This window comes from Orcinus orca, chromosome 9 (genome assembly GCF_937001465.1).
Source record: "Orcinus orca chromosome 9, mOrcOrc1.1, whole genome shotgun sequence".
Classification (NCBI taxonomy): domain Eukaryota; kingdom Metazoa; phylum Chordata; class Mammalia; order Artiodactyla; family Delphinidae; genus Orcinus; species Orcinus orca.
The window spans coordinates 67,242,289-67,269,814 of NC_064567.1; the positions used below are offsets into that span (position 1 = coordinate 67,242,289).

General features: G+C 36.2%; 1 protein-coding gene across 8 annotated transcripts in view; it reads right to left on the bottom strand.

Moving 5' to 3' along the window:
* Positions 1–27,526, bottom strand: part of DGKB (diacylglycerol kinase beta) — a 703,399-nt gene that overhangs the window by 472,266 nt on the left and 203,607 nt on the right. For all 8 annotated transcript variants that reach the window (XR_007479225.1, XM_049714819.1, XM_004263483.3 and 5 more), the window contains 4 exons: positions 22,602–22,719; positions 19,917–20,005; positions 19,718–19,834; positions 9,474–9,572 (listed from right to left, as the gene is read on the bottom strand). Coding sequence is in view for 7 of the 8 variants with exons in the window: in XM_049714819.1 (XP_049570776.1) it covers positions 9,474–9,572; positions 19,718–19,834; positions 19,917–20,005; positions 22,602–22,719 (423 nt within the window). In the remaining variant the exon portion in view is untranslated. The remainder of the gene's footprint in view (positions 1–9,473; positions 9,573–19,717; positions 19,835–19,916; positions 20,006–22,601; positions 22,720–27,526) is intronic.

Below are 27,526 nucleotides of genomic sequence, written 5' to 3' on the forward strand. Positions count from 1 at the left end.
TAAAGACTATGTTTAAAATTTATATTTTCTCAATAGTTTTGTTTTCCTTTCTCTGATCTAACAAGTTTTATCATTTATCTTGCTGGCATTCTTAAAGGTTAATTTAAGGTAATATAGGGTATTATAATAAGAGAAAGTATTCCAGGAAGAACACACTACAATTGGTCCAAAAGAAGCACAATGATGAACATATTCTTTGTTTTATATCACTTCCTGCCAATGAACACTATATTTACTGTATATTCTGATAATATTATGTCTGTTTAAAAGTACGATAAAATAATCCCACCAAATTAGTTTTTTAAATGTTTAAATAATTAATAGTTTATTGTAAAACTAACTTTTGGCTTTAGGATTCATTTCAAGCACTGTGTTCCTGATTCGGAGATGTGTTTACAGTACAGAAAGAACTAAACAACTGTGAAATCTGACTCATTTGAACAACCAAATAAGTACATTTTGGGAAAAAATGGTACTTTTCAGTATAGATTAGAGAGTAACTTGGAGAAGCCACTCTTCATAAAGATGTTCACTAAGGTGTTATTTATGAGATTAAAATAAGGAATTGCAAACATGCTAAATATAAACACTGTTTCAACTGAATTATAATATCTTCAACTAATGAGATGATATGCAGCCATTAATAGTGATGTTACATAGTATACAGAAATACATAAGCACTTAATGTTATCAGTTTAAATGTAAAAACAGGGTGTCACATGATATGTCAAGTTTAATTACAAAAATGCCAAAATATACATTTAAAAATCAAGAGGCACACTTTAATAGTGGTTCTATTTATACATTAATAATGGTTCCTATATAACTGTTTTAGAGATTTTTAAATGTTTTCCTTTTCAACTTATATTGTTTTTATAAATTTTATTTAATAAATGCATAGTTCTCTTTTAATAAAGGGTTAAAATTCACTTTCTGGTTCAACATAATGCTTACAATAGTAGTAATATTAGATGATATTGACTGAGAACTTACTATATTTAGGCATAGTTCTAAGAAATTTTCATGAATTAATTCACTTAATTCCATTTTCCAAATGGAATGCATAGGAACAAAATGTTAATAACTTGCTTCATGTCGTAAAACTAATGAAAAAGCCAGGGCTCAAAAACACAGTATACTGCTAGCCTTAATTGGGTTGAACCAATTCACTCTCACACTTGCAAAGTATGAACAATCTGATTGCTTCATGTCCTTTCCAAACTTAGGATTTTTAATTATCTTAATCATCCTGATGGGTGTGTAGTGTTATCTCTTGAGATTTAAACATGTGTTCTCCTGACGAGTAAAAATGGTGAGCATATATTCATATGTTTATAAGTGATATGTGTATATATATTTTATTCAAATGTTTCTTTAGATCTTTTGGATTAGATTGTTTGTTGCTTATCATTGGTTTATGTAAATTATCTTTATATTCTGGACACAAATCATTTGTCACCAGGCTGTAACCACTTGAAATAACTTGCCTACAAATCCAGAGTTCATGTTAGAAACTTAAGTTTCTGGTCTTCCATCCTTTCTGGCTATCACCATCCCATGCTTACTTCTGCTTTCTTTCTCTTCAATTGATCTTCCATACTTCATTTCTAAAACTTTTCATTGGGGTCTCTGAAAACTTTGCTCAAAACAAACTAATTATTCTCTTTCTTTCTAAGTCCCTGCCACTACCTCTATAACACTTCCGAGGTTGCTCATTCTCTCAAACATTACTTGCTCTATTTTTTTGATCGTTTTCTGTTTGCTTGTTTTTGTTTTGTTTTTTATGGACTAGCTTGGCTTTGCATTAAAATCATCATTCTTCCAGCCCCAAAGTAGAAACTCTTATCATTTGAGACTCATGGAATCTAATAGTTCTCCCCTCTACTCTTATTCATTACTGTGATACAGCAACCTTTCCACCAAGACCCTGTAATTATCCCAGGTTGTTTTATGGACAAGATGAAACAGACCATGCCCAGAGTTCGTTGACCTCCTAACACCTAGCGAACCTCCTCTCTGCACACCAGCTGAGCCACCCAGATCCATGGCTGCATAATGGACTTTACCATCCTCTGCAACTAATCTATTCTGAAATCACATCAAACCCTAATATTCTGCTCTCTGCTACAATATTCTCCTGTTTCCCTCATTTTCTTCCTCTGTTGGTGTTTTCTGATGATTTGCCTCAACCCAGTAATTATATTCTCATATCTCCTCTGCTCCCTGCTTTAAATTTATTGTAATTCACACTGTTAGCCGAATTATCTTTCTAAAACAAAATCTGATCATGTAGTCTCTTATTTATACTGGATAAAGCCCAAATCCTTGACAAGAAAGGTCAGGCTTTTCACCATCTCAGACCTTGTCTTGCCTGTCTCTCCACACCTCACCTTTACTAATAAGACTTAATAAACATTTTGCTGTTTCAAGATCTCATTCTGTACTCTCTTATTTTTGAGACTATTCATATAAAGTTCACTTTGTATTTGCTGGCCAAATTCTTGTTTTATTCAAGATTCAGCTCAGGCATCATATCTTCAAGAAAGTTTTCATTTACTCTTTGAATTACACTCAGGATAGATGAAGATTCTCTTCACTAAAGCCTCAGTAAGTTAATATTTACCTCACCATAATATGTAACCTCCCTGCCTGTCTGGCCCAACAGACTCGAAATTACAGTAAATAAAAGAACTGTTCTTATCTGAATTTTTAGCTCCAGTTACTTTAATAAAAGCCAATGGAAGGAAGGAAGAAAGAAAGAAAGAAGGAAAGAGAAGAAAAAAACAGAAGGAAACTGGCACTGCAGATATTGTAAATAAAAATAATGTACATTGATTATCAGTAATGATCTTAAAAATTCTTTAAAGGCATAGTCATAACAGTTATTTGAAGAGTGGATATTTAAATGTAAAAAACCCAAGTTTAAAGTAATCAACGTTACATGATGTATTTTATCAACTTTACTAATATATGTTGATGTAGAAAATTATTAATAATTAACCCCTTAATTACAGACTAGAACCTTGCTTTTAAATTATAATGTAAAATATTTTATAAAAAGAAAACTAAATCACAGAGCTAAATATAATAGAAATGATTTTAATGATGATCTGCTTTTGCTGTTCAAATATAAAATTTAAAAAGCTACTTCTTCATGAGACATCTCAAGTATTCATTTGTTGACAGTAGCAGAATTAATTGAATAAAAGCCTAACCCAAATTGAAGAATCACTATAAAAACACGTGTAATCACAGAGACCCAGTTAGCCTGATAATTAAAAAAATACATAAAATTTATAATGAATGTAAGACTACACCATAGCTCTAGAGAAGTTGATCAAATATACAGCTTCCACTATAAAATTATTCTGAGAATCAGAGGGACTCTATCTAGCTTATTCTATTGATTTCTGGAAACTAAAAAAGTTATATACTAACAAAAATAGTTTTAAAGTACTAAATGAGGCTAAATTTTTCTAAATTTTACTAATTTTTTCTTACAGTGAAGAAAAATTTATGAAAAGGACAACAGACTTACAGATTAGCACACAGAAATAAACACACATCCCATCATCATGTTCAAATGTCAGTATAAATTGAACTCTACTCTTCTCAAGGATAGAAGATAAAACATGATAATAATAAGGCTCATAGGGTTCGAAAGATAACAAACCATGATAAACAGAGCAGAGAGGGACTTCTGTTAGGTAATGAAGGCATCTCCAAAAACATACCTTTTTTGTTACAACGAGGGAATTTCATATAATTTTTTTAAAGCCTTTCAGTGCACGTTGATGACATAATGGCGAGTCCAAATTTAATTAAAGCAAATCTGTGAGGGACTAACACAACATGGACCAAGTCTGTCTTGAGTTAGGGGTAAAACTTGGAACATAAAGAAGTGGGCAAACTCCATGCTCATCAGGTCATGTTTTATGTGAAACTGCTACAGTTTTTTGCATTGACATTTGATTGGGATTGGACAGCAGAGATTTCTGAGTGTGATCCAAAAAAAGAATCAGGAATGCATTTTTGATGGAGTCCATCAAAGGCAGAACATCCGTTTTGACAATCAATTGGTAAAGGTTAATGGCCTTTTCTGGAAATTAAGTTGTTGATCAAGAGTCCTGACTGATTGCATTAGATTCACTTTCTACTTGTTTGGAGGTGGGATGAGCTATGCAATACCTCTGTAAACAGTTCAGAATTATCTTCAATATGGCAGTAAATAGACTGTGGTTCCAATCATTTTTTGCTGGAAAATTCTCAAAGAAAGCATTATAAGTACCTAAACATGGTCACAAAGAATCTTGATAAATTTTAAGCAATGAAGCTTTTTGTGATAGTATTCTCAAAATATACTAGAAGCCAACTGCAACTCCAGAAATCCGTGATTATATTTGATGTATGGAATCACTGATTACATTTCTATTTTAATTTCAGAGTAGTTGGTTTTAATCCATTTTTGTGGCCATAAGCACCATCAAGACAAATTATTTGTGGAATCCTATTTAATTATTTGTGGAATCCTATTTTAGTGCATGCTTATAAAAGCAGGTCATCAGTGCAAAGAAGATGCTGACCTTGCTAATCTTCATAACAGGTGAGCACGTACGTATTGAATCATTAAAGTTAATAAGTGTTGAGGAGGGATTGAGGGATGAAAAGAGAGGTACAGAAATTTTAAACAATAAATAAATAAAAATAATACCTGAAGAGATGTTCTAAAATATAAGAAGACTGCTGCTATGGACCTCGACCTTAAAGTGTGTCATTAAAATGCTTCAACCAGCAAAAAGGGATCTGTAATGAGTTTATATTGCTCATTGAATAACCAATTCCTGACCACAGGATCAAAAGCAAGGGATAAAAAACTTCAATAAAATCTTATGTCTTAAGTTCTTCATTTCACATTTTCTAGAATAAGCTAGAAATGATATTGATGACCACTTTGCAATAATTGAGTTTGAAACTCACCTGCTCTTCTTAGAGAACATGATCATGAAAAACTCATATTATTTGTGAGGACTATTTTCCTTCAATGAAATTTTAAAAATTTACAGCAGGTGATACAGTGTGAAATCATTCCTGGGAAGTTAATGAGAGTTCACAAATTGAAAAGCTTCCCGAGCCCATCAGTTGTAGCATATTAAGCAATTTTGTGTGCAAAACAACTTTATTAATTTGTTTAAAGTTTTAGTATTTAAACAGTTAATGAGTTTAAGAGTCAATGTACTTATTCCATGATTGGAAAGTAAACTTTAATTTCTACTTAGCAAGGCAGCAAGGTAAAGTGATTTAGGCTAATTTATTGACATGTACAAAACCACAAGGACTTAAAGAGCAGGTGTACTTAGAGAATTACAAGCAGTTCAAATCCTTGATTCTAGTGCGTAAGGTGGTGTGTGAGGGATTAGACGGGTTGATCCAGTTAAAGAGCCTTGTTTACCATGCTAGAGAGTTTGGCATTGATTTAAAATACTTTAAATATTTAAGAAGGAAAATAGTTTATTGTATTTTTGAAAGTGGATCCAGGGAGTAGTATCGAGAATGCAAAGAAAAGAGGAAATTCAGAGATTATGCTATTAGTACTAGGAGAATTCTGGAGAACAATTTTTGGGTGACATATGAGACAGTTACAGTTGGGCTGAAGAAAAGAGAAAGAACATCAGAATAGGCTGTCTAATGATTAATTTGATATTCAAGATGAGGCACCAATTATAATTCTTAGGTTTCTGGCTTGGGAAAGTTGGGGAATGAAGGTTCTAGAGAAGGCAAATAGGAGAAGGCCTATTTTGGGATTTGGAGAAAGGGCAGAAATGATGAGCTCAGGGTATGAGCTCTGGGTCTTGGGTTCCGATCGTTCTTGGGTTCCGGTCCTGAATTGTCACTTCATAGCCATGTGACATAGGAAATTACTTAATCTGTTTCTCAGTTTCCTCATAGGTAAAATAGAGATAGTTACAATATTTACCTTATGGTGCCGCTGTGATGATTAAATTAATTCATACAAATCATTATCAATAACTGCAAACCCTTCATAATCTCAACTGTTTGTTACCTCACTCATTCTTGTAACTTGACACCAAAAACCTTGATTCCAACAATCTTTTTTTTTTTTTTTTTTTTTTTTTTGCGGTACGCAGGCCTCGCACTGTTGTGGCCTCTCCGTTGCGGAGCACAGGCTCCGGACGCGCAGGCTCAGCGGCCATGGCTCACAGGCCCAGCCGCTCTGCGGCATGTGGGATCTTCCCGGACCAGGGCACGAACCCATGTCCCCTGCATCGACAGGCGGACTCTCAACCACTGTGCCACCAGGGAAGCCCCCAAACAATCTTTGATTCCATTGTAATCCACAATGTATTTTCCTAACACCCCTTACTGTACTTCACTCTTCATGTCCTTACTTCCTTGTTTCCCAGCTTAATTTCCATGGCCAATCCCTATAATTACTCCCTTGCTCATACTCTCAACTCCTTTGCTTCTCTCTCATTTCATCATATTGGGCAAAACACAGTCTCATTAAGGCTGCCCCATGCCTATTCTACTCCTGGGCCTAGAACGTAACTGGAGAAATATGACTGAATATGACCAGAGAAATATACCCATCCAAGCTGACTGATCTTGTTCTAAATCCACAGTTATTAACAGAAAGAGACTTTTCATTATTCCCTGGCAATCATATGGTATTTCTTGATCCATGTAGCTCCCACTCTCCCAGGTGACTCGTGTGTAACTCATTCCTGATCCTCAAAACTCTCATACCGTCTTTGCTCTTAGCAATGACCCACCTTCCTACTTTTCTAAGAAAATCTAAGTGCCATATCTTTTTTCCATTGTTACCCCCTGAACACACCAGTTAGATTGATTGTTCTTCTAAACATGTAAGTCAGATCACTCTCTCTTTTGGTCAAAAGCCTCTAATGGCTTCCAACTTCTTTCACAAGAAAAGCTAAAGACCTTAGAATAGCCTAAATTGTCCTACACATATGAAAATCTTAAGACATATTTCACCTTCTCTACTAGTATTCCCCCTGCAGAAGGAGACCCAGTCACTAATTTCTTTGACGCACTTCAGCTATGTCAGGCTTCTCCTGCCTCTGAGTCTTTGCTTGTCCTTCTTTGGTGACTCCTCTGTCTACAAAGTGCTGGCCCCAGAGAGCCACATTGATGACTCCCTCACATTCCTCAACTCTTTACTCTATTATTTCCTTGGTGAACTCTTAACTACTTCTTTTATAATTGTAGTTCCAGCATTTCTTGTCTTCTTTTCCTACTTTAATTTCATCCTTTAAGCTTTACATACCACCAGTAATTTAATATAACCAGGTACTAAATACTGTACTTATTGCTTTGTTTATTGCCTATTTCACTCCACTGCAATGAAGACTCTATGAAGGCAAAGATTTGATTTGGGTTTTTACTGTTTTTCCTTCTACTGTTAATACTACTGGGTACATACTAGACATTCAATAAATACTTTTTGAATGGATTAATATATTTAGCATAGTAGCTGGTATAGTATATGTGCTCAGTAAATAAGTTGCTGTGATTACTTATAATAATGATAACATATCAGGCACATAAACAACATGGAACCTCCAGGTTTCAGCACTTGAGATTCAGAATAGGAGGAGGAACTTAATATAAATTAATACGGTAATGAAATAAATAAATAAACAAGATCCTGCTGGGAAAAATGTTAAGAGCAGAAAGCTGTGGCATGTGAGGGCAGGGCGTACAGATGAGGCAACATGGGGCAGGTTGAAATCTTGAAAGCTAGGAAAGATATTAAAAGGAAGTATCCAGAGAAGCAGAAGAAGAATAAGGAGACGATAGTATAATGGGTGTCAAGGTAAGGTAGACACTCACGAAAGAAGAGGTGGTTAGCAGTGCCTAATACTTCAGAGTATATAGTACCAAGGAAATGATAACGTAGCAAATGTCAAGCTACAAATCATGATAAATACCACAGGAAGATTTAATGAGTGAAAGTAAATCTTCAGAATCAAAAGTATCTACAAAAGCAATGAAAGAGTTTGCAAGATTGTTAGAGACAGGACTATTCATTTAACCCATGTTCTTTACCTTTGATTCTCTCAAAGAAAGCAAGGATGGAATAATAAAAGAATGTATCTCATGTTTGAACTTATAAGACCAGAGGTTGATATAAGTAGGCCAAAGAAGTAGTCTCACTGAATTGAACAGGGCTTTATACTTAGATAGCTGGATAATAGAATGACATAATAGATTTCTTCTTATAGTTAAAATCTGAGCACAAGGATGCATCTAAAACAGTAAAATTACTACACTTCTTAAAGAGAATGCAAATATATAAAAATTTTATAAGTTCTTTCTCTTTAAGAAAACACTACAAAAGAACATAATACCAAAATTCATCTAAAATGTATTTTAATATGGCTCTCATTATTTTTAATTAATCTTATTTACTACAAGACGTATAATATATCTTACATGAAGAAAGGAAATTTAGAATTAGTTACTGCTCTCCTCAGTCCCATGGAGGTATTTACTTCTGCTTTATATTTGCAGTTTGAGAAGAGAGTTTTCTTTTTTTTAAATAAAGGAATTTAGATACAACCAGCATTTTACAGATAATTACAAAATGAATCATAAGTGGGTGCAAATTGAGTAATTTGATTAATTTCTAAGTTGACCTTTAGAAAAGTATTTGTCTAACATTTCTTACTTGTTGTATTTTTATTATATCAAACTGAAGTTCCAGCTAGTTAACTTCCATGTTGTTTTAAAAAAATGAGAACTGCATTATAGATATGATAGTTTGTTTCGTAAAATAACTGTTTCACTTTAGAAAAAATTTGGATTTTGAAATGTAATATGAATATTATCTTTGAATAGCTGCTTCTCTTTCTATCAAGATTTGTTCTTTTCAGGATTACCTCACTTACACATTTTTCCCTTGTATATTTATTAAATCAAGGAATTATTTTGCAGGTAAATTTATTGTTCACTAATGAAAGATAAAATACACCTAAATGGCAGTGCGTAACTCTCTTCAAGGTGTGTGTCCTCATTCTAAGTAGCCTCTGACTTAGGTGAAAGATCTCCCGACTGCAGATACATAACGTGCATCTCCAGCAAAACTGTCCATAAGAATAACTTCATTATTCTGGGAAACCAGATCTATAAAACATGTAAAATGTGGAAGTGTTCTTCCCATACAATTTCTGGTAACTACAGCATGACTAAGTGATAAAACCTGAGTCAGCTTCAGTTACAGCATACCTTACTAAGACGTTTATTGTGCCACGAAGGAAAAAGGAAATATAGTGGGCAAAGGGGTATTTTCTGAAGCCATGAGGTATTTTAGGTCTATTGAGTTCTGCCTTGATCAATGGAAAAATGATCTCTGGAAGCACTGAGTGGTAGAGTGTACCAGTTAGTCACAGACACCCCAAGTTATAGCAGAATGATGAGAAGGAAAAACTCACCAGTACCACTGGACAAATTGTTGTAGGTGGTAAAATATGGTCCTTCAAAGGTCCGCAGTCACATTCAGGTTTCAGATGAGAAGCACATTTATTATGCAGCTAGGAAAGGAGAAAGAGGACACTATCAAATTTTGCATGGCAACAGCAAACATGAAGCAGATTATATTTTGCCCAAGATACAGCAAATATATTTAAAGAATTACAAGAACAAACCAACAAGATCATAAAGGGATTCATACTACATTTGCCCTTATATATGTTCTACCTTAAATAAACTGTTTAGCAACTTCTGTGACCCAGCCTATATATTTTCCAATTCTCAGAAATGTTTATATTCGAAATGTGCTTTAGGTTTTCTACCAAAAAGCCTGATTTCTTTGACAAACACACATTATTGTCCATTACAGTCCTTCCTTGGCTTATCTGTTAGCATAATCTTGAAACTACTACGCACTGTGGATGCTTTTTTTTTTTTTTTTGACCCTCCTGTTTTCTCAAAGTCATTCCAAAGTGCACAGCTCAGTATGGGGCATAATTGATCCCATCATTAGTTTTAACTTTCTAATTCAATATGTAAATGTAACCAGAGATTCATCTCAGTAGGAGCAGGATATAAATATAAGAAGACGATTATGATTATAAAAATTTATATTTATCAGCTCTACATTAAGTATGTGTATAATCATGTAACATGTTATTTCCTTTTCTACATGTAAAAATCTAAGCTGATATTTTTATCAACCTTGTCACAAGTTTAAATTAAGGTGTTATAACATAGTATATTAAATAGTGATTTTTTAAAAAATTGAGATGATAATTCTTATTGGAACCATACAGAATTGCTAAAGTAGTAGTTGTTTAAAGGCATCTAGGGGTATATCTGCCCTCCACTCCCTATCAGTTTAATATAAATATCCATACTTTAGAAAAATGATACATATTAATAAAATAATGTCTTGTTCAAAACCAAAAAGGAGCTGCTTCATTTTTCAGTTTTGAATCCAAAACCACCCCGTTTACGTCATGATTACATTAATTAATTTCCGCAACAAACCTACCTTTGTAACAGTTAATTAACAACCAACCATAGGAGTCTAATGGTGTTGATCTACTGTTAGCGATAGTATAGCTCACCACTATTGAAGGGGTATTTCTGTCGTCCTTGAATCTAAAACATCTGTCACGTCCTGCCTTGGAGTTAAGGCTACCTGCACAGTAATTAACTCACACTAGGCCACATTACATGAAATAAAAGTATCTTTACACATTCATCAATAATTAGCAGTTCTGCTTCTCCGTGGATGTAAACTCCTTTTGAAAAAGTGGTTTAATCTTATCAGGCATTGCTGATCTTTGTCAAGAGGCAGGAGGTATTGAAGATAAAGAAGCAGTTGAAGTCACATGCAAAATAGGAATAAATTAACAGACACTCACTTGGCAAATGCAAAGTTTCCTCCAAACAAAATCAGTGACTGGTTTAAATATATTAATTTATTGGACTTAATTTTCTTAGAATAAATCATGGCCCTGAAATTTTGGATTTAAACCAATAGATTACCAAGTGTTACAGGTTAAATTGGTCTTTCCCCAAGTGATTTCCTAAATCCTAGTACTTGTGAATATGAACTCATTTGGAAATATCTTTGTAGATGTATTCAAGTTCAGTTGAAGTTATACTGAATTAGGCTGGGTCCTAATCCAATGACTGGTGTCCTTATAAGAAGAGAGAAATCTGGACATAAGGAGACAGATATGAAGGGAAGAAAGCCATGTGACAACGGAGGCAGAGATTTGGTGATGGAGCCACAGGCCAAGGGACACCAAGGACAGCCAAGGATGCAAGGCTCTACGAAGAGATGTAAGAAAAAAATTCTGTCTGTACACATTGAGAAAGTACTGATTTTCACTCTTGACTGCAGTTAGTGAAGCTTTACATGCAACTCTGAAGGACAGAGATGCAGGGCACTGACCACAGGTACATAAGCTCAGGGCCTCAGCCTCCTCCATGCCTCCATACCATGTGTTTCTAACAATCTACAACTGATATGATAAGGGATGACTAACCTCTCTATACAGTTATTTGAGGGTTACCAGATGTAAGGAAAGATAACAAAGATAACATGAATTTAATGACAGCTTTTTGGCATTTAGGCTAGTTTCCCAGCAGGGGGGAAAAAAAGGAACTGAGGACTCAGGTAGAATCACACAGTTGATAAGCCAAACAGAATGTGTGTGTAAAGGGTAACTCTTCGTATTGAGGTTGGAGGGTTTCAGAGCATAGGTACCAGCAAATGGTCCTATGAAATACTGCTCTCTGCAGAGCTAAATAAAACCAGCATGGCATTGTCCAGTTTGATTGTCACATGGTCCATATTCCCAAGTTTTGTCTAGGCAGCTGCAAGGCAGAGTCTTGCAAGAACATAGGCATATAGCAGGGTCTACAAGGTGGTCAGTAACCATATCATCATCAGTGAAACAGGGAGACGCAGTGCAAGAAAATTCTCCTCCCCAAGAAGTCTGTATTAACTAATAATGTGCAAGGTGCCTTATACTTTTATGAACACTGGAGTCTGGCAGCTGTTATAGTTGGATGTCCATCAACATCATGAGATTATTTACAACCAGGAGTGTCAAACCAGAGGACACTATGTTGGAAAATACTAATCATTGCACATGTGTATAGCAGGTCTAGTGCATTTATCATACTGCTCAGAGACATACTTGAGGACAAAATATAAAACGTGAAAGCCAATGAGAAAATGCTTACAGTTCCCAGGACTATTTATCAAGATTAAAAGTGAACCTCATTTTTGCTGTGAAACTAAAACTTCTGCATAAAGTCTCTTTTTTAAAAAAGAGCAAATATCAACAAAATAGAAACCATATAATAGAATTTAAAAGGTACTTTCCCCCAAAACTACCCCAAAACGGGTTATGTTCTGTTTCTTGATTAGGTGGTGGCTACACAGGGTGCTCATTTGTGGAAAACTCATTGAGCTCTACCCTTAAGATATTTATACTTTTCTGCATGTATGTTATTTTTCAATAAAACTGTAAAAAGGAAAAAAAAGTGAATATAACCAGCAATAAAAACAAGTTGCTTACACTGGTCACCACGACATTTTACAGAAAAAGACACAGGACAGCTGAGTCCTTCTCAGTGTCAGTAAGATACTGAAGTCTGACAATTGTCTTAAAGATAACCCAAATCCCAAATCAGCAAAACAGAAAAAGCCTCCTCAAGAAGAGAAATAAACTAGAACACTGATGAATCCTGCCTCTTAAATGAAATGGCCAGTGAAGCCCCAGAGAAAGGAAATCGTTACCTTTTTAAAAGTGTTTTTATTTTTGTTCACATTTACCTCTGCATTTTTAAAGAGTAAGGCATAAAAATCTCAGGTCGTTATTTTATTATATGTACAGAAACGTCCATTCATGTTAAGGGAATCAGTCCCTTACCTAGGAAATTCATAAAATATAAACCAGCTATTCCTGGAAGTGAATTAAATACTTGGAAATAATTTCAGAGTTTATGACAATTTCCAATAGCACCTAATTTAGAGCCAGGTCTATGTTTATTGAAAACAGCTGTCTCAATTTAGGAAGAAAAAGAAAATGTGTGAATGATGTGTGTGTGTGTGTGTGTGTTTACTGGATGGAGTTGAGAAAAGAGTGAAGGCATTGTATTGAGAAGAAAGCAATGTAATCTAAGAAGTCAAAAGGGAGAAAAATAGAAAAAAAAATTTTCATAAGAATTTGGAGTCAAAAAAGAAATAAATCATTTTCCTACAGAAAAATGAAGTGACCAGATTTAGAGGCACATTTGCTGGTTTATATACATTTTTTCTAACATTTTGCCATTTCAGGGTGCTGCCTTAATGCTGGCATTGGCTAAAGCATGAACCTTTCTATTTTAAAGGCATCGGAAACCTTTAAACATTATTGTTAGGAGTTATTATTTTTTTATTTTGGGGGGGGTATTTGCCTCACTTTTTTATTTTTTAACATCTTTATTGGAGTATAATTGCTTTACAATGGTTAGTTTCTGCTGTATAACAAAGTGAATCAGCTATATGTACACATATATCCCCATATCTACTGTCTCTTCTGTCTCCCTCCCTCCCACCCTCCCTATCCCACCCCCCCCAGCTGGTCACAAAGCACCGAGCTGATCTCCCTGTGCTATGCGGCTGCTTCCCACTAGCTATGTATTTTACCTTTGGTAGTGTATACATGTCCATGCCACTCTCTCACTTTGTCCCAGCTTACCCTTTCCCCTCCCCGTGTCCTCAAGTCCATTCTCTAGTAGGTCTGCGTCTTTATTCTGTCATACAGAATGAAGTCAGAAAGAGAAAAACAAATACTGTATGCTAACACATATATATGGAATCTAAAAAAACAAAAAATGGTCATGAAGAACCTAGGGGCAAGGCAGGAACAGAAATAAGGAGTTACTATTTTAAAAGAAGTAGCAGCCCTACATGATACCAGAAGTCAATAATCCACAGTCATCGTATAAGCTTTCGTTTGCGAAGCTCAAATGACATGTATCATCCTCCCATCCTGCGAGTCCTGCCTGACCGCGGGTATGTTACCACAACCGGAGCAAACGATAACATGTTTTAAATAGAGGTTTTACATGTCAAGAAAATATGTTCATGGCAGAAATAAACAGGTATAAACAGTGTGATCTTAAGAATCAGAGAACGTAAGCAAGGGGAGGAGGAGAGAAGCAATGATGACATTCAGCCCGGCTGATTGAATTATAAAGCCCAGGGGAAATGGTTGCCTAATGGTAGAAGGTAGTTTATGCTGCTCTCACTTAGGATTTTTCTGTTTTTATTTTTTAAGTGGTTAGATTTACAGAAGGAGATAAAACCCAGTTCTAAGAGCCTAACAATCTATCTACATAATGACAAATAGTATTATACCAAGAAGCCACAGGTTCTGAATAAAAAAAGGGTGCTAAAATGGTTTTTTTATCTTTAAGCATTTGTCTACACATACTTGTATATTTGATGCAGATTTGAGTATTACAGGATGATTTAAAAAAAATTTTAAATCATGCATTTAAAATTCACCATTTAGCAGTAAGAAGAACAGTGTTATCAGTCATGAAAGTGAATTATCGAGGACCTCCTCGAAAGTCAGCACTCCATCAAGATTTAGGGTTATTAGAAGAAAAATGTGTATACTGGACCCAGAGCTGGGTGAGATTGTAGTCTAACAGTGTAGATGACGCTAGCATGCAGACGTGACACTGCTGGACAGCAGTTCAGTCTTTCCTTTGGTGTGGAATAAAAGCCTAGAAAGTGTTTAGAAAATGGCAAACATTATTATCAAGGAAAATTTCAAGGAAACTGTGGAACTTAATTTGATTCCTGAGGTATAGTCAAAATTTGAGGTGGGTGCCTTCAGGGCAATACTAGTGTAAGCAAAATAGGGGGGAAGCATGGCTTTCCCAGAGGCCTGTCAACAGACATGCTCGGCTACAGCAGGGACTGGGCATACAGGGGACTACTATATACGTCATGTGCTTAGGTTTGGGTCGGATATTTGGAGAAGTAAAAACCAGGTTGAGGTAGGAAGAGGTGAGAGCTGCATTTATTATCACAGGACTATTATAGGTTGCTGAAGGTGGCATATGATAACAAACTAGTATTTTCAGAAGATGACTCTGGAGGTGGTTTGCAGCCTGTGTTATAGGAAAAGTACCTTCTGTTAGGGAGATAAGCCAAGATTTCTGACTCTAATCTAGTTAAGAGGTGCTAAGAGCCTGCACGTGGGCTGTGAATGGTGAAGACAAAAAACTCAAATCTGAGAGAGATATTTTAAGGGGAAAACTTAAAGTCTCAGAGATAGGTTGGATATATGAAATAGAGGTGAAAGACAAGGATAAAAGAGATTGACTTCTGTTTCCAATGATTGCAAGCCTGATGTTACCATGTCTCATAGAATACAGTTGGAATAGCTGTTCTTAGTGAATATAAATAAATCAGCTTAGTCTAGGATTTAGTGATATTCGGGACCACATGGTTCTGGGTGCTTTTAGAATATGCAGGTGCTATTCTTAGACTGGGCGACTACAGACCCTTCCAGAAGTGAGTAAGAGGTGGCATGAGTAACATTCATGGAGTGCCCTCTGTGAGCCACGGGATGGGTTTTGTGCCCTCACATGACATTTTAGCTAGTTTTCACTATGATAATAATTGTCCTTCCATAAGCACTAGTAGGTATAGGGCCTTCCCTGAACACAATGACATACATTTTTTTAAAAAATCCATTTAATTCTTACAAAAATCTTACAAAATGGGTATCATTAAATCCATTTTACAAATTAGGAAGCTGGCCAAAGCTTTTTACATACTTGGCCCAAGATTGTACAGCTACTATCTTACTGGTTGGACAGAGACATTCTTAAGAATCTGGTCAGTCTAACTTATGACTAAGTTAAAACTCAAGCCATTTCCAAAAGTCATATGTACAAAGGAAGTGATGGCATTTGGAAAACCACTGAAATGAAGCCAGGTTTCGTTATCTTTGTTTCTCTCTGCAGTCTATTCCTCACGGACTCCGTTCAGATAGGTCTTACTAAAGCTCAGCTTTGACGGTGCCATATCCCATCGCAACTTCTGCTAGTTCTTTGCTATATTAATAGCACCTTCTGGGAAGCATTAAGACATAAGAAAGTAGATTCAGTTTGTTTAAAGGCAACCAGTAGTGTGTCAGTCAAAAGCAGATCAACTTTATACTAAAATTTTCATACAATAGTTCAGGAAGAAAGTATAATTATACTAAATACATAAATGTTTAGAGGTAAATATCCTCTGTTTAACCTAGGCAAAAAAAATCTATAAATTAATAGATATAGTCTTATAATTGCTTAACATTAAAAACCAAAACAGCACAGAGGCTGAAGTTATTTTTAAGAAGGCTATATATATTCTTCTGGATACGTGAGGACTTATATAAAAATATCAAGTCTTGTTTCATAAACCAAACACCCACAGGAACCCCGGAGATCATGGTTTACAGCAAACCAGGCTAAAGTTAGCCAGAAGCCTCAGGTCTTGGGAGAGCTTAGTAAGAGGGCAGCCACTTTTCCCTGACTCTGCCTTACACCCTTCAGTGGTCCCTGGTTAGCCTGTGTCCTGAGTAGAACTCGGGATTTAAATACATTTACAGCTGATATTGTGCTTTGCTGTAGTGACCAAAGAGTCATCTTCATGTACACTCTGATCTTTTGTTAAGAATAAGATGTTAGGGACATGCTGTCTGAACTGAATTAGATATGAAATCCTTAGATTTTAAAAAGCAGAGTTTATCCACAGGTAGCACCTTCTTTCCTATAAAAGGAAAGGCCTAATTTCTTACAACACTAGGAACAGGATCAAGACCAAATATAAATATGTAACTGGAGAGTGCCTGGGCTAGAAATACAGATTTTGGAGTCACAGATGAGAGGAACCACTAAAACAAAAGAAAGAAAACAAGAAAAACAAAATGGAATATAAAACAAGAAAAAAATCTCAAGATGCCCTGATTATCAATAAGACCGTTAGCAATGGTAACTTTGAGGAGAATGATTCCCATAGAATGAAAAGGGCAGAAGATATACCTCATAGAGATTAAATGGGGGAAGGAGAAGAGGAGTCAAGTAAAGAAAGTTAAAATCTCCAAAAGCTTTTCTATTAGGAAAGGTAGCAATGCATAGTTTTATTTAATTTTCTTTAAATTTATTTATTTTTATTTTTGGCTGTGCTGGGTCTCTGTTGCTGCGCGTGGGCTTTCTCTAGTTGTGGCGAGAAGGGGCTACTCTTCGTTGCGGTGTGTGGGCCTCTCATTGTCATGGCTACTCTTGTGGTGGAGCACGGGCTCTAGGTGCATGGGCTTCAGTAGTTGTGGTGTGCCGGTTTCAGTAGTTGTTGCTCGTGGGCTCTAGAGCACAGGCTCAGTAGTTGTAGCACACAGGCTTTGTTGCTCCGTGGCATGTGGGATCTTCCCGGGCCAGGGATCAAACCCATGTCCTCTGCATTGGCAGGCAGATTCTTAACCACTGCGCCACCGGGGAAGCCCAGCAATGCATATTTTTAGAGTGTTCTAACTTTAAACACATTGGTTTTTTTTCAAGAAATAAAAATAGGAGGATCTTCCCCGGTGGCACCGTGGTTGAGAGTCCGCCTGCCGATGCAGGGGGCACGGGTTCGTGCCCCGGTCCGGAAAGATCCCACATGCCGCAGAGTGGCTGGGCCCGTAAGCCATGGCCGCTGAGCCTGCGCGTCCAGAGCCCGTGCTCCGCAACGGGAGAGGCCACAACATTGAGGGGCCCGCGTACCACACACACACAAAAAAAACAGGAAAGAAAATAACAGATCTAAAACATTACACTTGAAATGTATGAAGGAGGGCTTCCCTGGCAGTGGTTGAGAGTCCGCCTGCCGATGCAGGGGACACGGGTTCGTGCCCCGGTCCGGGAAGATCCCACGTGCCGCGGAGCGGCTGGGCCCGTGAGCCATGGCCGCTGAGCCTGCGCGTCCCGAGCCTGTGCTCCGCAACGGGAGAGGCCACAATGGTGAGAGGCCCGCGTACAGCAAAAAAAAAAAAAAAAAAAAAAAAGTATGAAGGATGGCAAAATAACTTGAAATACAACGAAGAAATAAACTCTGATATTCTCTAACTTCAGCTTATAGTAAAGATATAATTAATGAAAGATGCACTTTATGGGGAAAGTAAGAGGAACGGGCTCCTATAAGATCAGAAATAAAACCGAAATATTTTTATAGATGCTTAGCAACAAAAAAAAAGAAAACTAATATTTTTTAATGGCCCAAATTTTTTAAAAAATGAAATAGTTTTGGTCTTCTTAAAACTGAGAACTCAACATGTTTAAGTAATTTCTATGTGTAATTTAAAACATTGTTAGATGCTTTATTACAATAACCAAACACTTCAAAAAAATAAAACTGTCTTTCATACTTGAGGAAATTTCAAATGTAAATATAATTTAACCGAGTAATAGCTGAAAATGATTGAAGAAAATGTGTTCATTTTTAAAAAGTACTTAATTGTACTTTTGAAATGCAAGTCACAGTTTGTTTTTCTCATTATCCTGTGTGTATGTGTGTGTGTGTGTTTAAGAAAAAATTTTAAATAGCGTGTGTGTTGGGGAGGGGTGTTGAGGGGCACTACAGAGAAACGTATCTGCTTAACTGAAACAACGCTCCCTACCAGTTTATTTCCACAAAAGCAGTAATTTGTCCTATAACAAGATGACTCATACACTAGCTGTAAAAAGAAAACACATCCGATGGGGGAAAAAACCCAGCCCCATAAACGTTTTTGGACCAAATTGTAAAAAATGGCTATTCTTAAAAATGTGCGTTCTAATTAATTTCCAGAAGTACAACATGAAACACTAGAGGTACCATCTAACAACTGCATTTATTCCAGAAGTTACTTGAAGCAGCTTTGACAATTAAGCAAACTAGGTAGAGTGCTAAGATTTCCTGGGAAAGACCAAGTGATCTCTTCTTTCTCGACTGTCAATACCATTAATGACTAGCGTTTACATCCATATTTGTTATCCCTCAATTTATGATTTAACTAAAGGAGCAAGGCAACACCATGTTGTAAAGAAGGGGTAAGTGAGTTCTTAGAAGCATCAAGAACTAAAATATGGACCACCTGCATCTCTACCTAGTCATGTGGTCATTGATGATTTGCATAGATTTTTCTTGGTCTTAGTGTCCTCACTATAAAATTAAGTCTTTGTACCACATTATTCATTGTGCTACCCTTTTTAAGCCCATAGATTCTATGATTGGAATAAATTTAGAACACGTAGAATAGAAAATTTTACCAGAAAAGTGTTTTCGGGCAGAGGGATAGCTGAGCTCTACCCGGTCAGTATCCCAGGCTCACAGCCCACCCACAGCCATGGTGTCTGGTTACCTTCCTGGCAGCTCCTAGAACTCCATGGAGTACAGATTGAACACCTTACGACAGTATTATCTCTAAGGTTGTCACTAGCTCTAAAATTCTCGATTCTATGAGGACAAATCTGACCTTGACATTTATCCCTTTGGGAGCCACACATGCTATAAGAGGCCCCCACGAATTTATGCTAACTTGGACTTAGTCTAAAATTCAGGATGGCCTTCCAGGATAGGACTCATCAGAGAACATGGGATATACCATCTTCATCGTGAGTGAATGCTAGAGATTTATCCTTCGATGTTACTCACTGTGATCTGACACCAAACACAATGCAGTCCTGTCAAGCCCTGGTAACATTTAACCGTTTTGTGGCACTTATCACACTTGGTTGGGCAGTTGCCTTCAACCCAGTAATGATGCATCACCTAGAACACAACAGAAGCACCGTGGTAAGAGGAGGCATCCATAAACACCACCCTCAAAAGGCAAGCATGGCCACACACTTACATCAGTGTTCTTCTTGGACTTTACGTAAGTCTTGATGCAAGAAGGAGGTGCTCTAGCCACGCAGCGCTCATGGACTGTGTACTTGCAAACTGAAAGGAAACATGTACGCAAATTCAGAGCTAATCCTGGTCCTGATTGCAATTTTATACAGAAAGAATGACATTAACAGAAGCTCGTTTCATAGCCACTGCTCCCTAATCAATCCAATCAGCCACATCAAGGAAAAGTCCAACTCGACTGTTTTTACCATGGAATACAAAAGGCCAATTAGTACAGGAAATATTATGCATGTGAAGAACCAAGACTCCTCTATCATGGCAATAGCAGGAAATGCTTAATTAAATCAGGCCTCACTCAAATTTTTCACAATAATTCCCAGATGACAAACATACTAAAGACAAATTGATGACTGCCAAATGGCTTGGTGTCATTTGCTAGAAGGAAGAGATCTATATTTTACAAAGTATAGGCATGAGAGCAGCTGGCAGGCATGGGAATAAAAGCCCATGAGTTTATGCTATTTTGTCTATTGATTTATCTAAACCTTAAATGGCTGATTAGTCTATTTCCAGAGAATAGATTTCATCATATGCCAGGCCTTCAGTTAAACTTCATCCCTCATTGCCATCGTGGCACTGTTTGTCCAAAAGGAACAACCTTTGCTGGGCAGCATATTGTATATATATATATGCAAAATTTTATATGTATCTGCAAATATGTATAGAAACACATGTACAAACATATATGTGTGTGTATATAAAACATATAATGTATATAAAAAACCAACACGTACACTTTATTGGCATCTTTAAATTACTTCATGGCTTGATTCTCAATATAACTCAGGGTCATATACAGATATTCTTTAATAAAACACTGGTTTCAAATTAAGAATTCTAAATGCATAAATACATAGAATAAAAATTAAGTAAAAAACAACCAAGCAGCTCTCTCAATATAACAAAGAAAAATTGACCACTGCATGAAGTTAGAATGAAAATATAATATTTATATAGTAAAACTATTCCCAAACAACCACTTCTGTGATTTCCTTTGGCAACACTGAGGAAGAAAATGCAGTTTCTCTTCTCTTCCATATTGGCAATAATGTTGAGTGTTACATTTGCACGCTAATCAGTTAAAATTTGTGAGCAAGGTTCTCACTCTTATATGATATTGCCCATGTTATTTGAGAATTACCATTTTGTTTCATAAGCTCCCATCAATAGACAGTACCATGAAAAATTATTTTCCTTAAAAATAATAAAACTTTGAAAACAAATTGCTTCCTTTGTACATGGAGAATGTTCTGGTATAAACAGCCTTTTAAATGTGGCCACTAGAAACTACCCTCTAAAGCGGCGCGAGGTAATTTTATGTAACTTTATTAAAATCCTTAAACACGTAAGAAATCACTTAAAAGTGTACCTACTATATGGTTATTAATGTAAAATAAAACATCTGAGAGAAAGTCAACTCCCAAATATGCTACCAAAGAAGCTGTTAGCTAAAAATAATATCTGAAAATTATGTATTATATGGAAGCCAGGTAAAAAATTAGATTTAATACAAATGCGCGAAAATGGGATATGTCTAATAAACTTGACAATTTCAGTAACTCCATACACTGCAGAAAAGAGCGTGGATGGACAACGTGCTGGACCAAGACAAAGTCACACTTTAGTGAGGAGGACTCAATATTCCCTCTGTTTTTTTTTTTTTGGCGGTACACGGGAGACTCTCTCTCAACAGTGAGAGCACTGTTGTGGCCTCTCCCGTTGCGGAGCACAGGCTCTGGACGCACAGGCTCAGCGGCCATGGCTCACGGGCCCAGCCGCTCCGCGGCATGTGGGATCTTCCCAGACCGGGGCATGAACCCGTGTCCCCTGCATCGGCAGGCGGACTCTCAACCACTGCGCCACCAGGGAAGCCCTCCCTCTGTTTTAGCAGAGGCATCAGGGAACGCAAAAGTTCCTCAGGTATACATGTTGTTTATTTAAAACTTCTTAAGTGCCTTTTATAAATTGTTACGTATACTACCAAAAAGTACGCCATAGAATAAAATAAATATTGTAAAGATAAGTGTACTGAAATAAAAATAATGGCCACAATTCATGAACTGGCAACACTTTGGGTTCTAATATCCATTAACCATATATTAGATTTTCTTCATTATAGAATTAAGAATCATGTGCCTGAGGTATAAGATTAGTGTGTATTCCTTGTGATTTCTTAGTTTGAATGGAAACTGATAATCAATCAATTATTTTTAAAAGACTGAAAGGAATTAGCTCATTATAGGAAGACAATGTGAATAAAGCGATAACTTAGGGAGGGAAAAAAGACAAATATGCATAAGATATAAATATGAGAGACCAATGGATATTTTCATAATACTCCCAGAAGAAATGGGAACCATGAATAAATTAAACTACAGTGGAAAGAAAATGGCTAGTGAATGGGGAAATGTCCTTATTTCTTTTCCAAGAAGAAGGTTTTCCAAAATTGAAGAAAGTTAAAACTAGAGTGATCTAAACCTTCAGAAACATACTTCAGGGAAAGATACATCATAGGTATGGGAAGGGTCAGGTGATTTCTTAACTCCGTCTACAAATAGGACTATTCCACGAAATCAATCGCATCTCACCAGAGGTGATGACATCCGGGCAAAGCAAACATACTCACAGGAGCAGCAGAGGCCCTGCTTCCCCACGCCGATCAGCATGTTCAAGCAAAGATTGCAGTAGGCAGGTTTGTTAAAGTGCTTGAGTCGCCACACATGCTGTCCGTCATCCTTCACATTCTGCACGGGACGCAAGAGAAAAAGATTTCACTTAATGAAGTAAACAGTGGAATATGTAAGTGCCAATAAAATTCAGAGCTGGACTGAAGCATTTGAAGACAATCTGTTATTTCATCTCTGACTTTCTCCAAGATTGCCACAGAGTCTAGAAAACCACATGTGCTCTAGTGGAATGAGATCCTGCTAACAAATATCGGATGCTATAGCAACCCACAAATTCTTGCCTAATATCAACAGTTCAACAGCAGGTCCCAACCATCATAGCCGTCCGCCAAACTGAGAACTCCTCAGAACAGAGGCGTGTTTGCCTCACCTCTGTATACTTTACTCCATAAACAAATCAGTGAATAAAGGAAGAGAAAATACTCTTGAGTGGAAGATTCTGAGAGATTAAAACCTTGACAGAATATGTTAACCCTTGCTTAATGGTAGGAATATGCAAATTTCATGATGGTGGTTAGCTCTTATAAGGAGGTAGAAGGGTGGGATGGGATGGGAAAGAATGACACTTAAAAGTAAGTTATTCATGATATTCTAAGGCTTCAGTTGGGGGATTCCTTATATGTTATAATTGACGCTAATATATTTTTGTATGTCTCAAATACAAAATTTAAAAACATAAACTTTTATAAGGCTCTAATTAAATTATTATTTTGCTTCTCTTTTACAAAATATGAATGATTTTAATCTCATGGAAAGATGGCAAAAATATTAAAACTATATTACTGTATTTATTTATAAGTCTCTACCATTATTTGCCACAATAAAACCTTGAGTTCAATTAATTCACATTTTAGCAAAACGACTGTAATTATTATTTATTCTTCTAAGTAAAACTCTATATAATATTATAATAGCTATTCTCTATTAGATACATTGAAGTAAAATGAAATAATATGATGCTTAAGATTCCTTACAAGGAGGTGAAGATATTAAATGAAGTTATACATCATTACTTTTATTGCCATCATTTTCTGTATTAACATGTAGTCCTTGTACATCATGTACCAAACTATATCAAACTCAGATTAATTTTAGACATCATTTATTGGTATTCTATAGAAACCACTGCAGGTCATGGTTTTTTAGGTTAGTCAAGTTGCCATACTTCTTAGAACACGTTGAGCTAATACTTTTTTGAGCACCTATTATGTGCTGGGGCACTAAAACAAATTCTGTGGTAGTGAGACAGTATAAACATGTCCAGATCATTTTGTTTCTCTGGATAATAAAATATTAATAATAATGCTTCCTAACTACTTTTTCCTATTCCCTATCAAGAGATAAACCACCAGATTTGAAGTACCCAATTGAATCCACAGTAACTAATTCCTACATTAGAACCAGAAATGTCCAATTTGCATCATAATATGAAACATTAATGAAAATGCTTTCTGGGAGATAATTCTCCATGGGTCTCTTGAATTTCTGCACATTTCGTAAGCAGAAGAACTGTCCTTTTCTCCAAGTTATCTTTTCAAAGGTGTTTGAATAACATACAGCCTTGCACAACAGAGATGTGCAGAGGGCAGGTTTCCTTACTGTCCGGTGTAATAAAGATAATTTCTCCCTTCTAAGCAAAGGTTTAGCAAGTTTGTTTACTGCGTATTATAAAAGAGTTAGTTTCCCCAAGCCAGGGGTTCTGAGCTCTGATGCTGTGCAAGGCAATTACTTGGACCTCTCTCCATCACCCCTAAGAGACTTTATGGGCCAGGAGAACTAGCTCAGATGTGAACCTCCTATTGCTTCTTTGCTGTGAGTAAACAAGTTTTTGTTTTTGACCCAGGCACTCATGTCCTCTGCCAGCACCCATGGAACTGTGGCAAGCTCACTTGTTCACTTGCAAGTAGGGTAACTCTCAGACCCTTCATGGTTCTTGACAATGCTCAGCCTCATTTTCCTGACAAAGAACTAACAAGTTCTCAGCAAAAGCACTTCTGCAGAAGGTGCCATGGAGGGGACATCAGAAGACAATGGTGTTTCAGGGTTTTTTTTCCAAAGCTTAAGAAATAGATTTTATAGTAATTTCTGAATCCAGTTCTGGTCTGCTCAAGTCATATGATTTCTAGTATCTTTATTATGTGAATGGAATGCTTTATACATTTGTTTAATTTTGCTATAGCTTCCAAACTACTATGTTTTAAAATTTCTATTCCTTCAAATAAGAGTAAGATACCCTGATGTTAAAAGTTAAAGAGGTTAATTTTTTTTAAACATATTGATAAAGTTAGCATTAAGTATTAGTTTAAATAATTAGATTAATGCTTAAAAAGACATTTTTAAGTGAAAAGGAGAAAAGAAAATTTAATTTTCATATGTATTACTGTTCTCATAAGCCTTGTCATTTTATTTTTAAATGAGTGTCCATTACATGTGAATAAGCCTTCTCTTGTTGAAGAGCACATATGGACTAAGTTAGCTGGCATTTTCCTTATCAAAAAATAAACAAGTCTGAACGTGGGTGTTCTGTCAATCAGAACACTTAGCCATGTTACAGGCTGCCACTGATGCACAAATCCATTACCCCGACATAAAATGCTCTACCAAAAAACAAATTAAATCACTTTATAGCTCTTAGCCGGATACATTGCCAGAATATTCAGAGGATGAAATATGTATGTGACTTCAAGAGAAGAAATTGAAACCAGGAGCCAACTACTTCTAAGCAGCGCAAATTAAACGCCAACGCTATGTATTTTCATGTCTTGTCTTGTTTGTCTTCTTTAGATGGTAAACTTACTGGGGAAGGGGGAGACTCTGTCCCTTACTATATTCTATCAGCCAGTAGAGCATATGCCTCTTAGTACTTCCACTGCAAATAAATATTTATTGTCATAGAGAGGAATTCATTTTTATAAAAAAGCAATGAAGAGGGAATCTGGAAGGCTTGATTCCTGGCCTCTGATGAAAATGTGGATAAGCCATTTCACCTTTCTTATTTTCCTCTCTAATAAAATGAAAGTAACCACTTTCCTCACCCAGGCCATGGTGTGAGGTTTCATTATACAATACCTGTGAAGTCAATTTAGCTCCTCAGAAGACTGGTGTTATATAAACAGCAAATATTATTACCGTCATTGGGTTGAGTTGTGTAACATCCCAGTGTTTCAGCCAAAAGATGTGAGAACGATGTTGGTAGGTTTATGATACTTTATTTCATAAAAGTTGTGTTCTACTGGTTTTTTCATTACCAGACATTACTCTTAATGAAAATTTATTCCTGATATTTAGTAAACACTGTATTTTATAATGAAGCAGTTCAGTTCTGTGCATGTGTCAGAGAAACGTTTAATGAAACACAGGCAAATTAACACAGAGAGGGAGTGCCAGGGTCTTCCTCGCCTTCTAATCCCTTGTAAGTCAAAAGGAGGCTTTGAAGGGACGAATGCTCTCTGGAAAATACTGAAAACTATTTCATTATCTTAGTGATTTCTAAAGTATTAGTTTTTTCTGTAAATACCTCAAAGATTGCAGACAGTGTTCAAGTGAACTAGGGCTGTTATAAATAATATCATTTTTTTCGAAGGACATCAAGGAGAAATTTCACTGATGTCACAGCCAAAATGCTCCCATCCCCCTGCCTAGCCAGGTCCCTGTTTCAACTGACCTCACTTATGACACGTAGAAGAGCTAAGGTCGCACATGGATTCCAACTCAAGAAATAAGTGCCGTTAAATTACCTTACTTTTCTGTTCAAGGTCTCCCCAAAATTATAATGATATGAAAGAAACTGTTCTTTTAGACAAAAAGATGAACTATATCAAGCCTGAGAAAAGAGGATGCAGAAAGAAGTTTTAAAAGTCTGAGTGGAGCTGCAATCAGCTGCCCATCTCCAGATCCACTTTCTGAAGTCAGGCTCAGACCCTAATAGTCTTAAGGTTCAAATGCCATTTCAACTGTCAGTAGCATCACGTGGTTATTTTCCTTGAATGACCCAGTGTGGAATCTCAAGAATTGTTGCATTTATCCAGCTTCATAACTCCTTTCTAGATTGTGCAAACAGCAGAACAACATCTTAATCAAATTAAATTTTAAAAAATAGAGTGTGAAACATTAGTTTTCCAAATATAGCTTAGTCTATTAAGAATACATCATCTTCTGCTTTCCATCATACTCATCAAGGGACACATTTCATCAGAAATCAGGAAGCAAACCAAAGAATGACTTCTACTTTATTGAATCAGGCAAAAAACTGTATCCTAAAACATTTCAATCAATGGCAAAGTTTAAACTATATATAGGGATTAAAGACCAGGACTCTGAGAACATATAGTGAAATCAACATACATAACCTTTCAAAAATCATACGGGCCAGATTTGGGCCCAACAATCCAACACTAAGAAGTGAAGGTATCCTTATTTTAAGCCAGGCTCCTATTTAAATGTGTATTCCTGTTTTTATGATAATATGAATTCAGGAATTTTCCTTGAAAAACCTAATAATGATCCAAGATTACAGATTTCAGGAACTGGAGCATTACTAATTATCCTGTTCATCGAGGAAAACAAATGTTTGAACTGAGAGGATATCAGGAAAGGAAAGTGATATTCCTGACTAATTTCTTTTTACATGTCCAGATAAGATGACTGGCAAAAAAGTGACCTAGTTAGTTAATAATCAAGCCAGGGTGAAGGCCAATTTGATAACGTTCACTGCCACTCTACTATCTCTTCATTAGTTCTTATGTCTTGCTGGGGTGGTCTAATTGAGCTAAAATGAAAAAAAAAATCAGATTTCTCTTTCCAAGATAATTTTAAAACAGTTAACACTCATTCTGTTTGTATGACAGATTAATGATAGAATAAC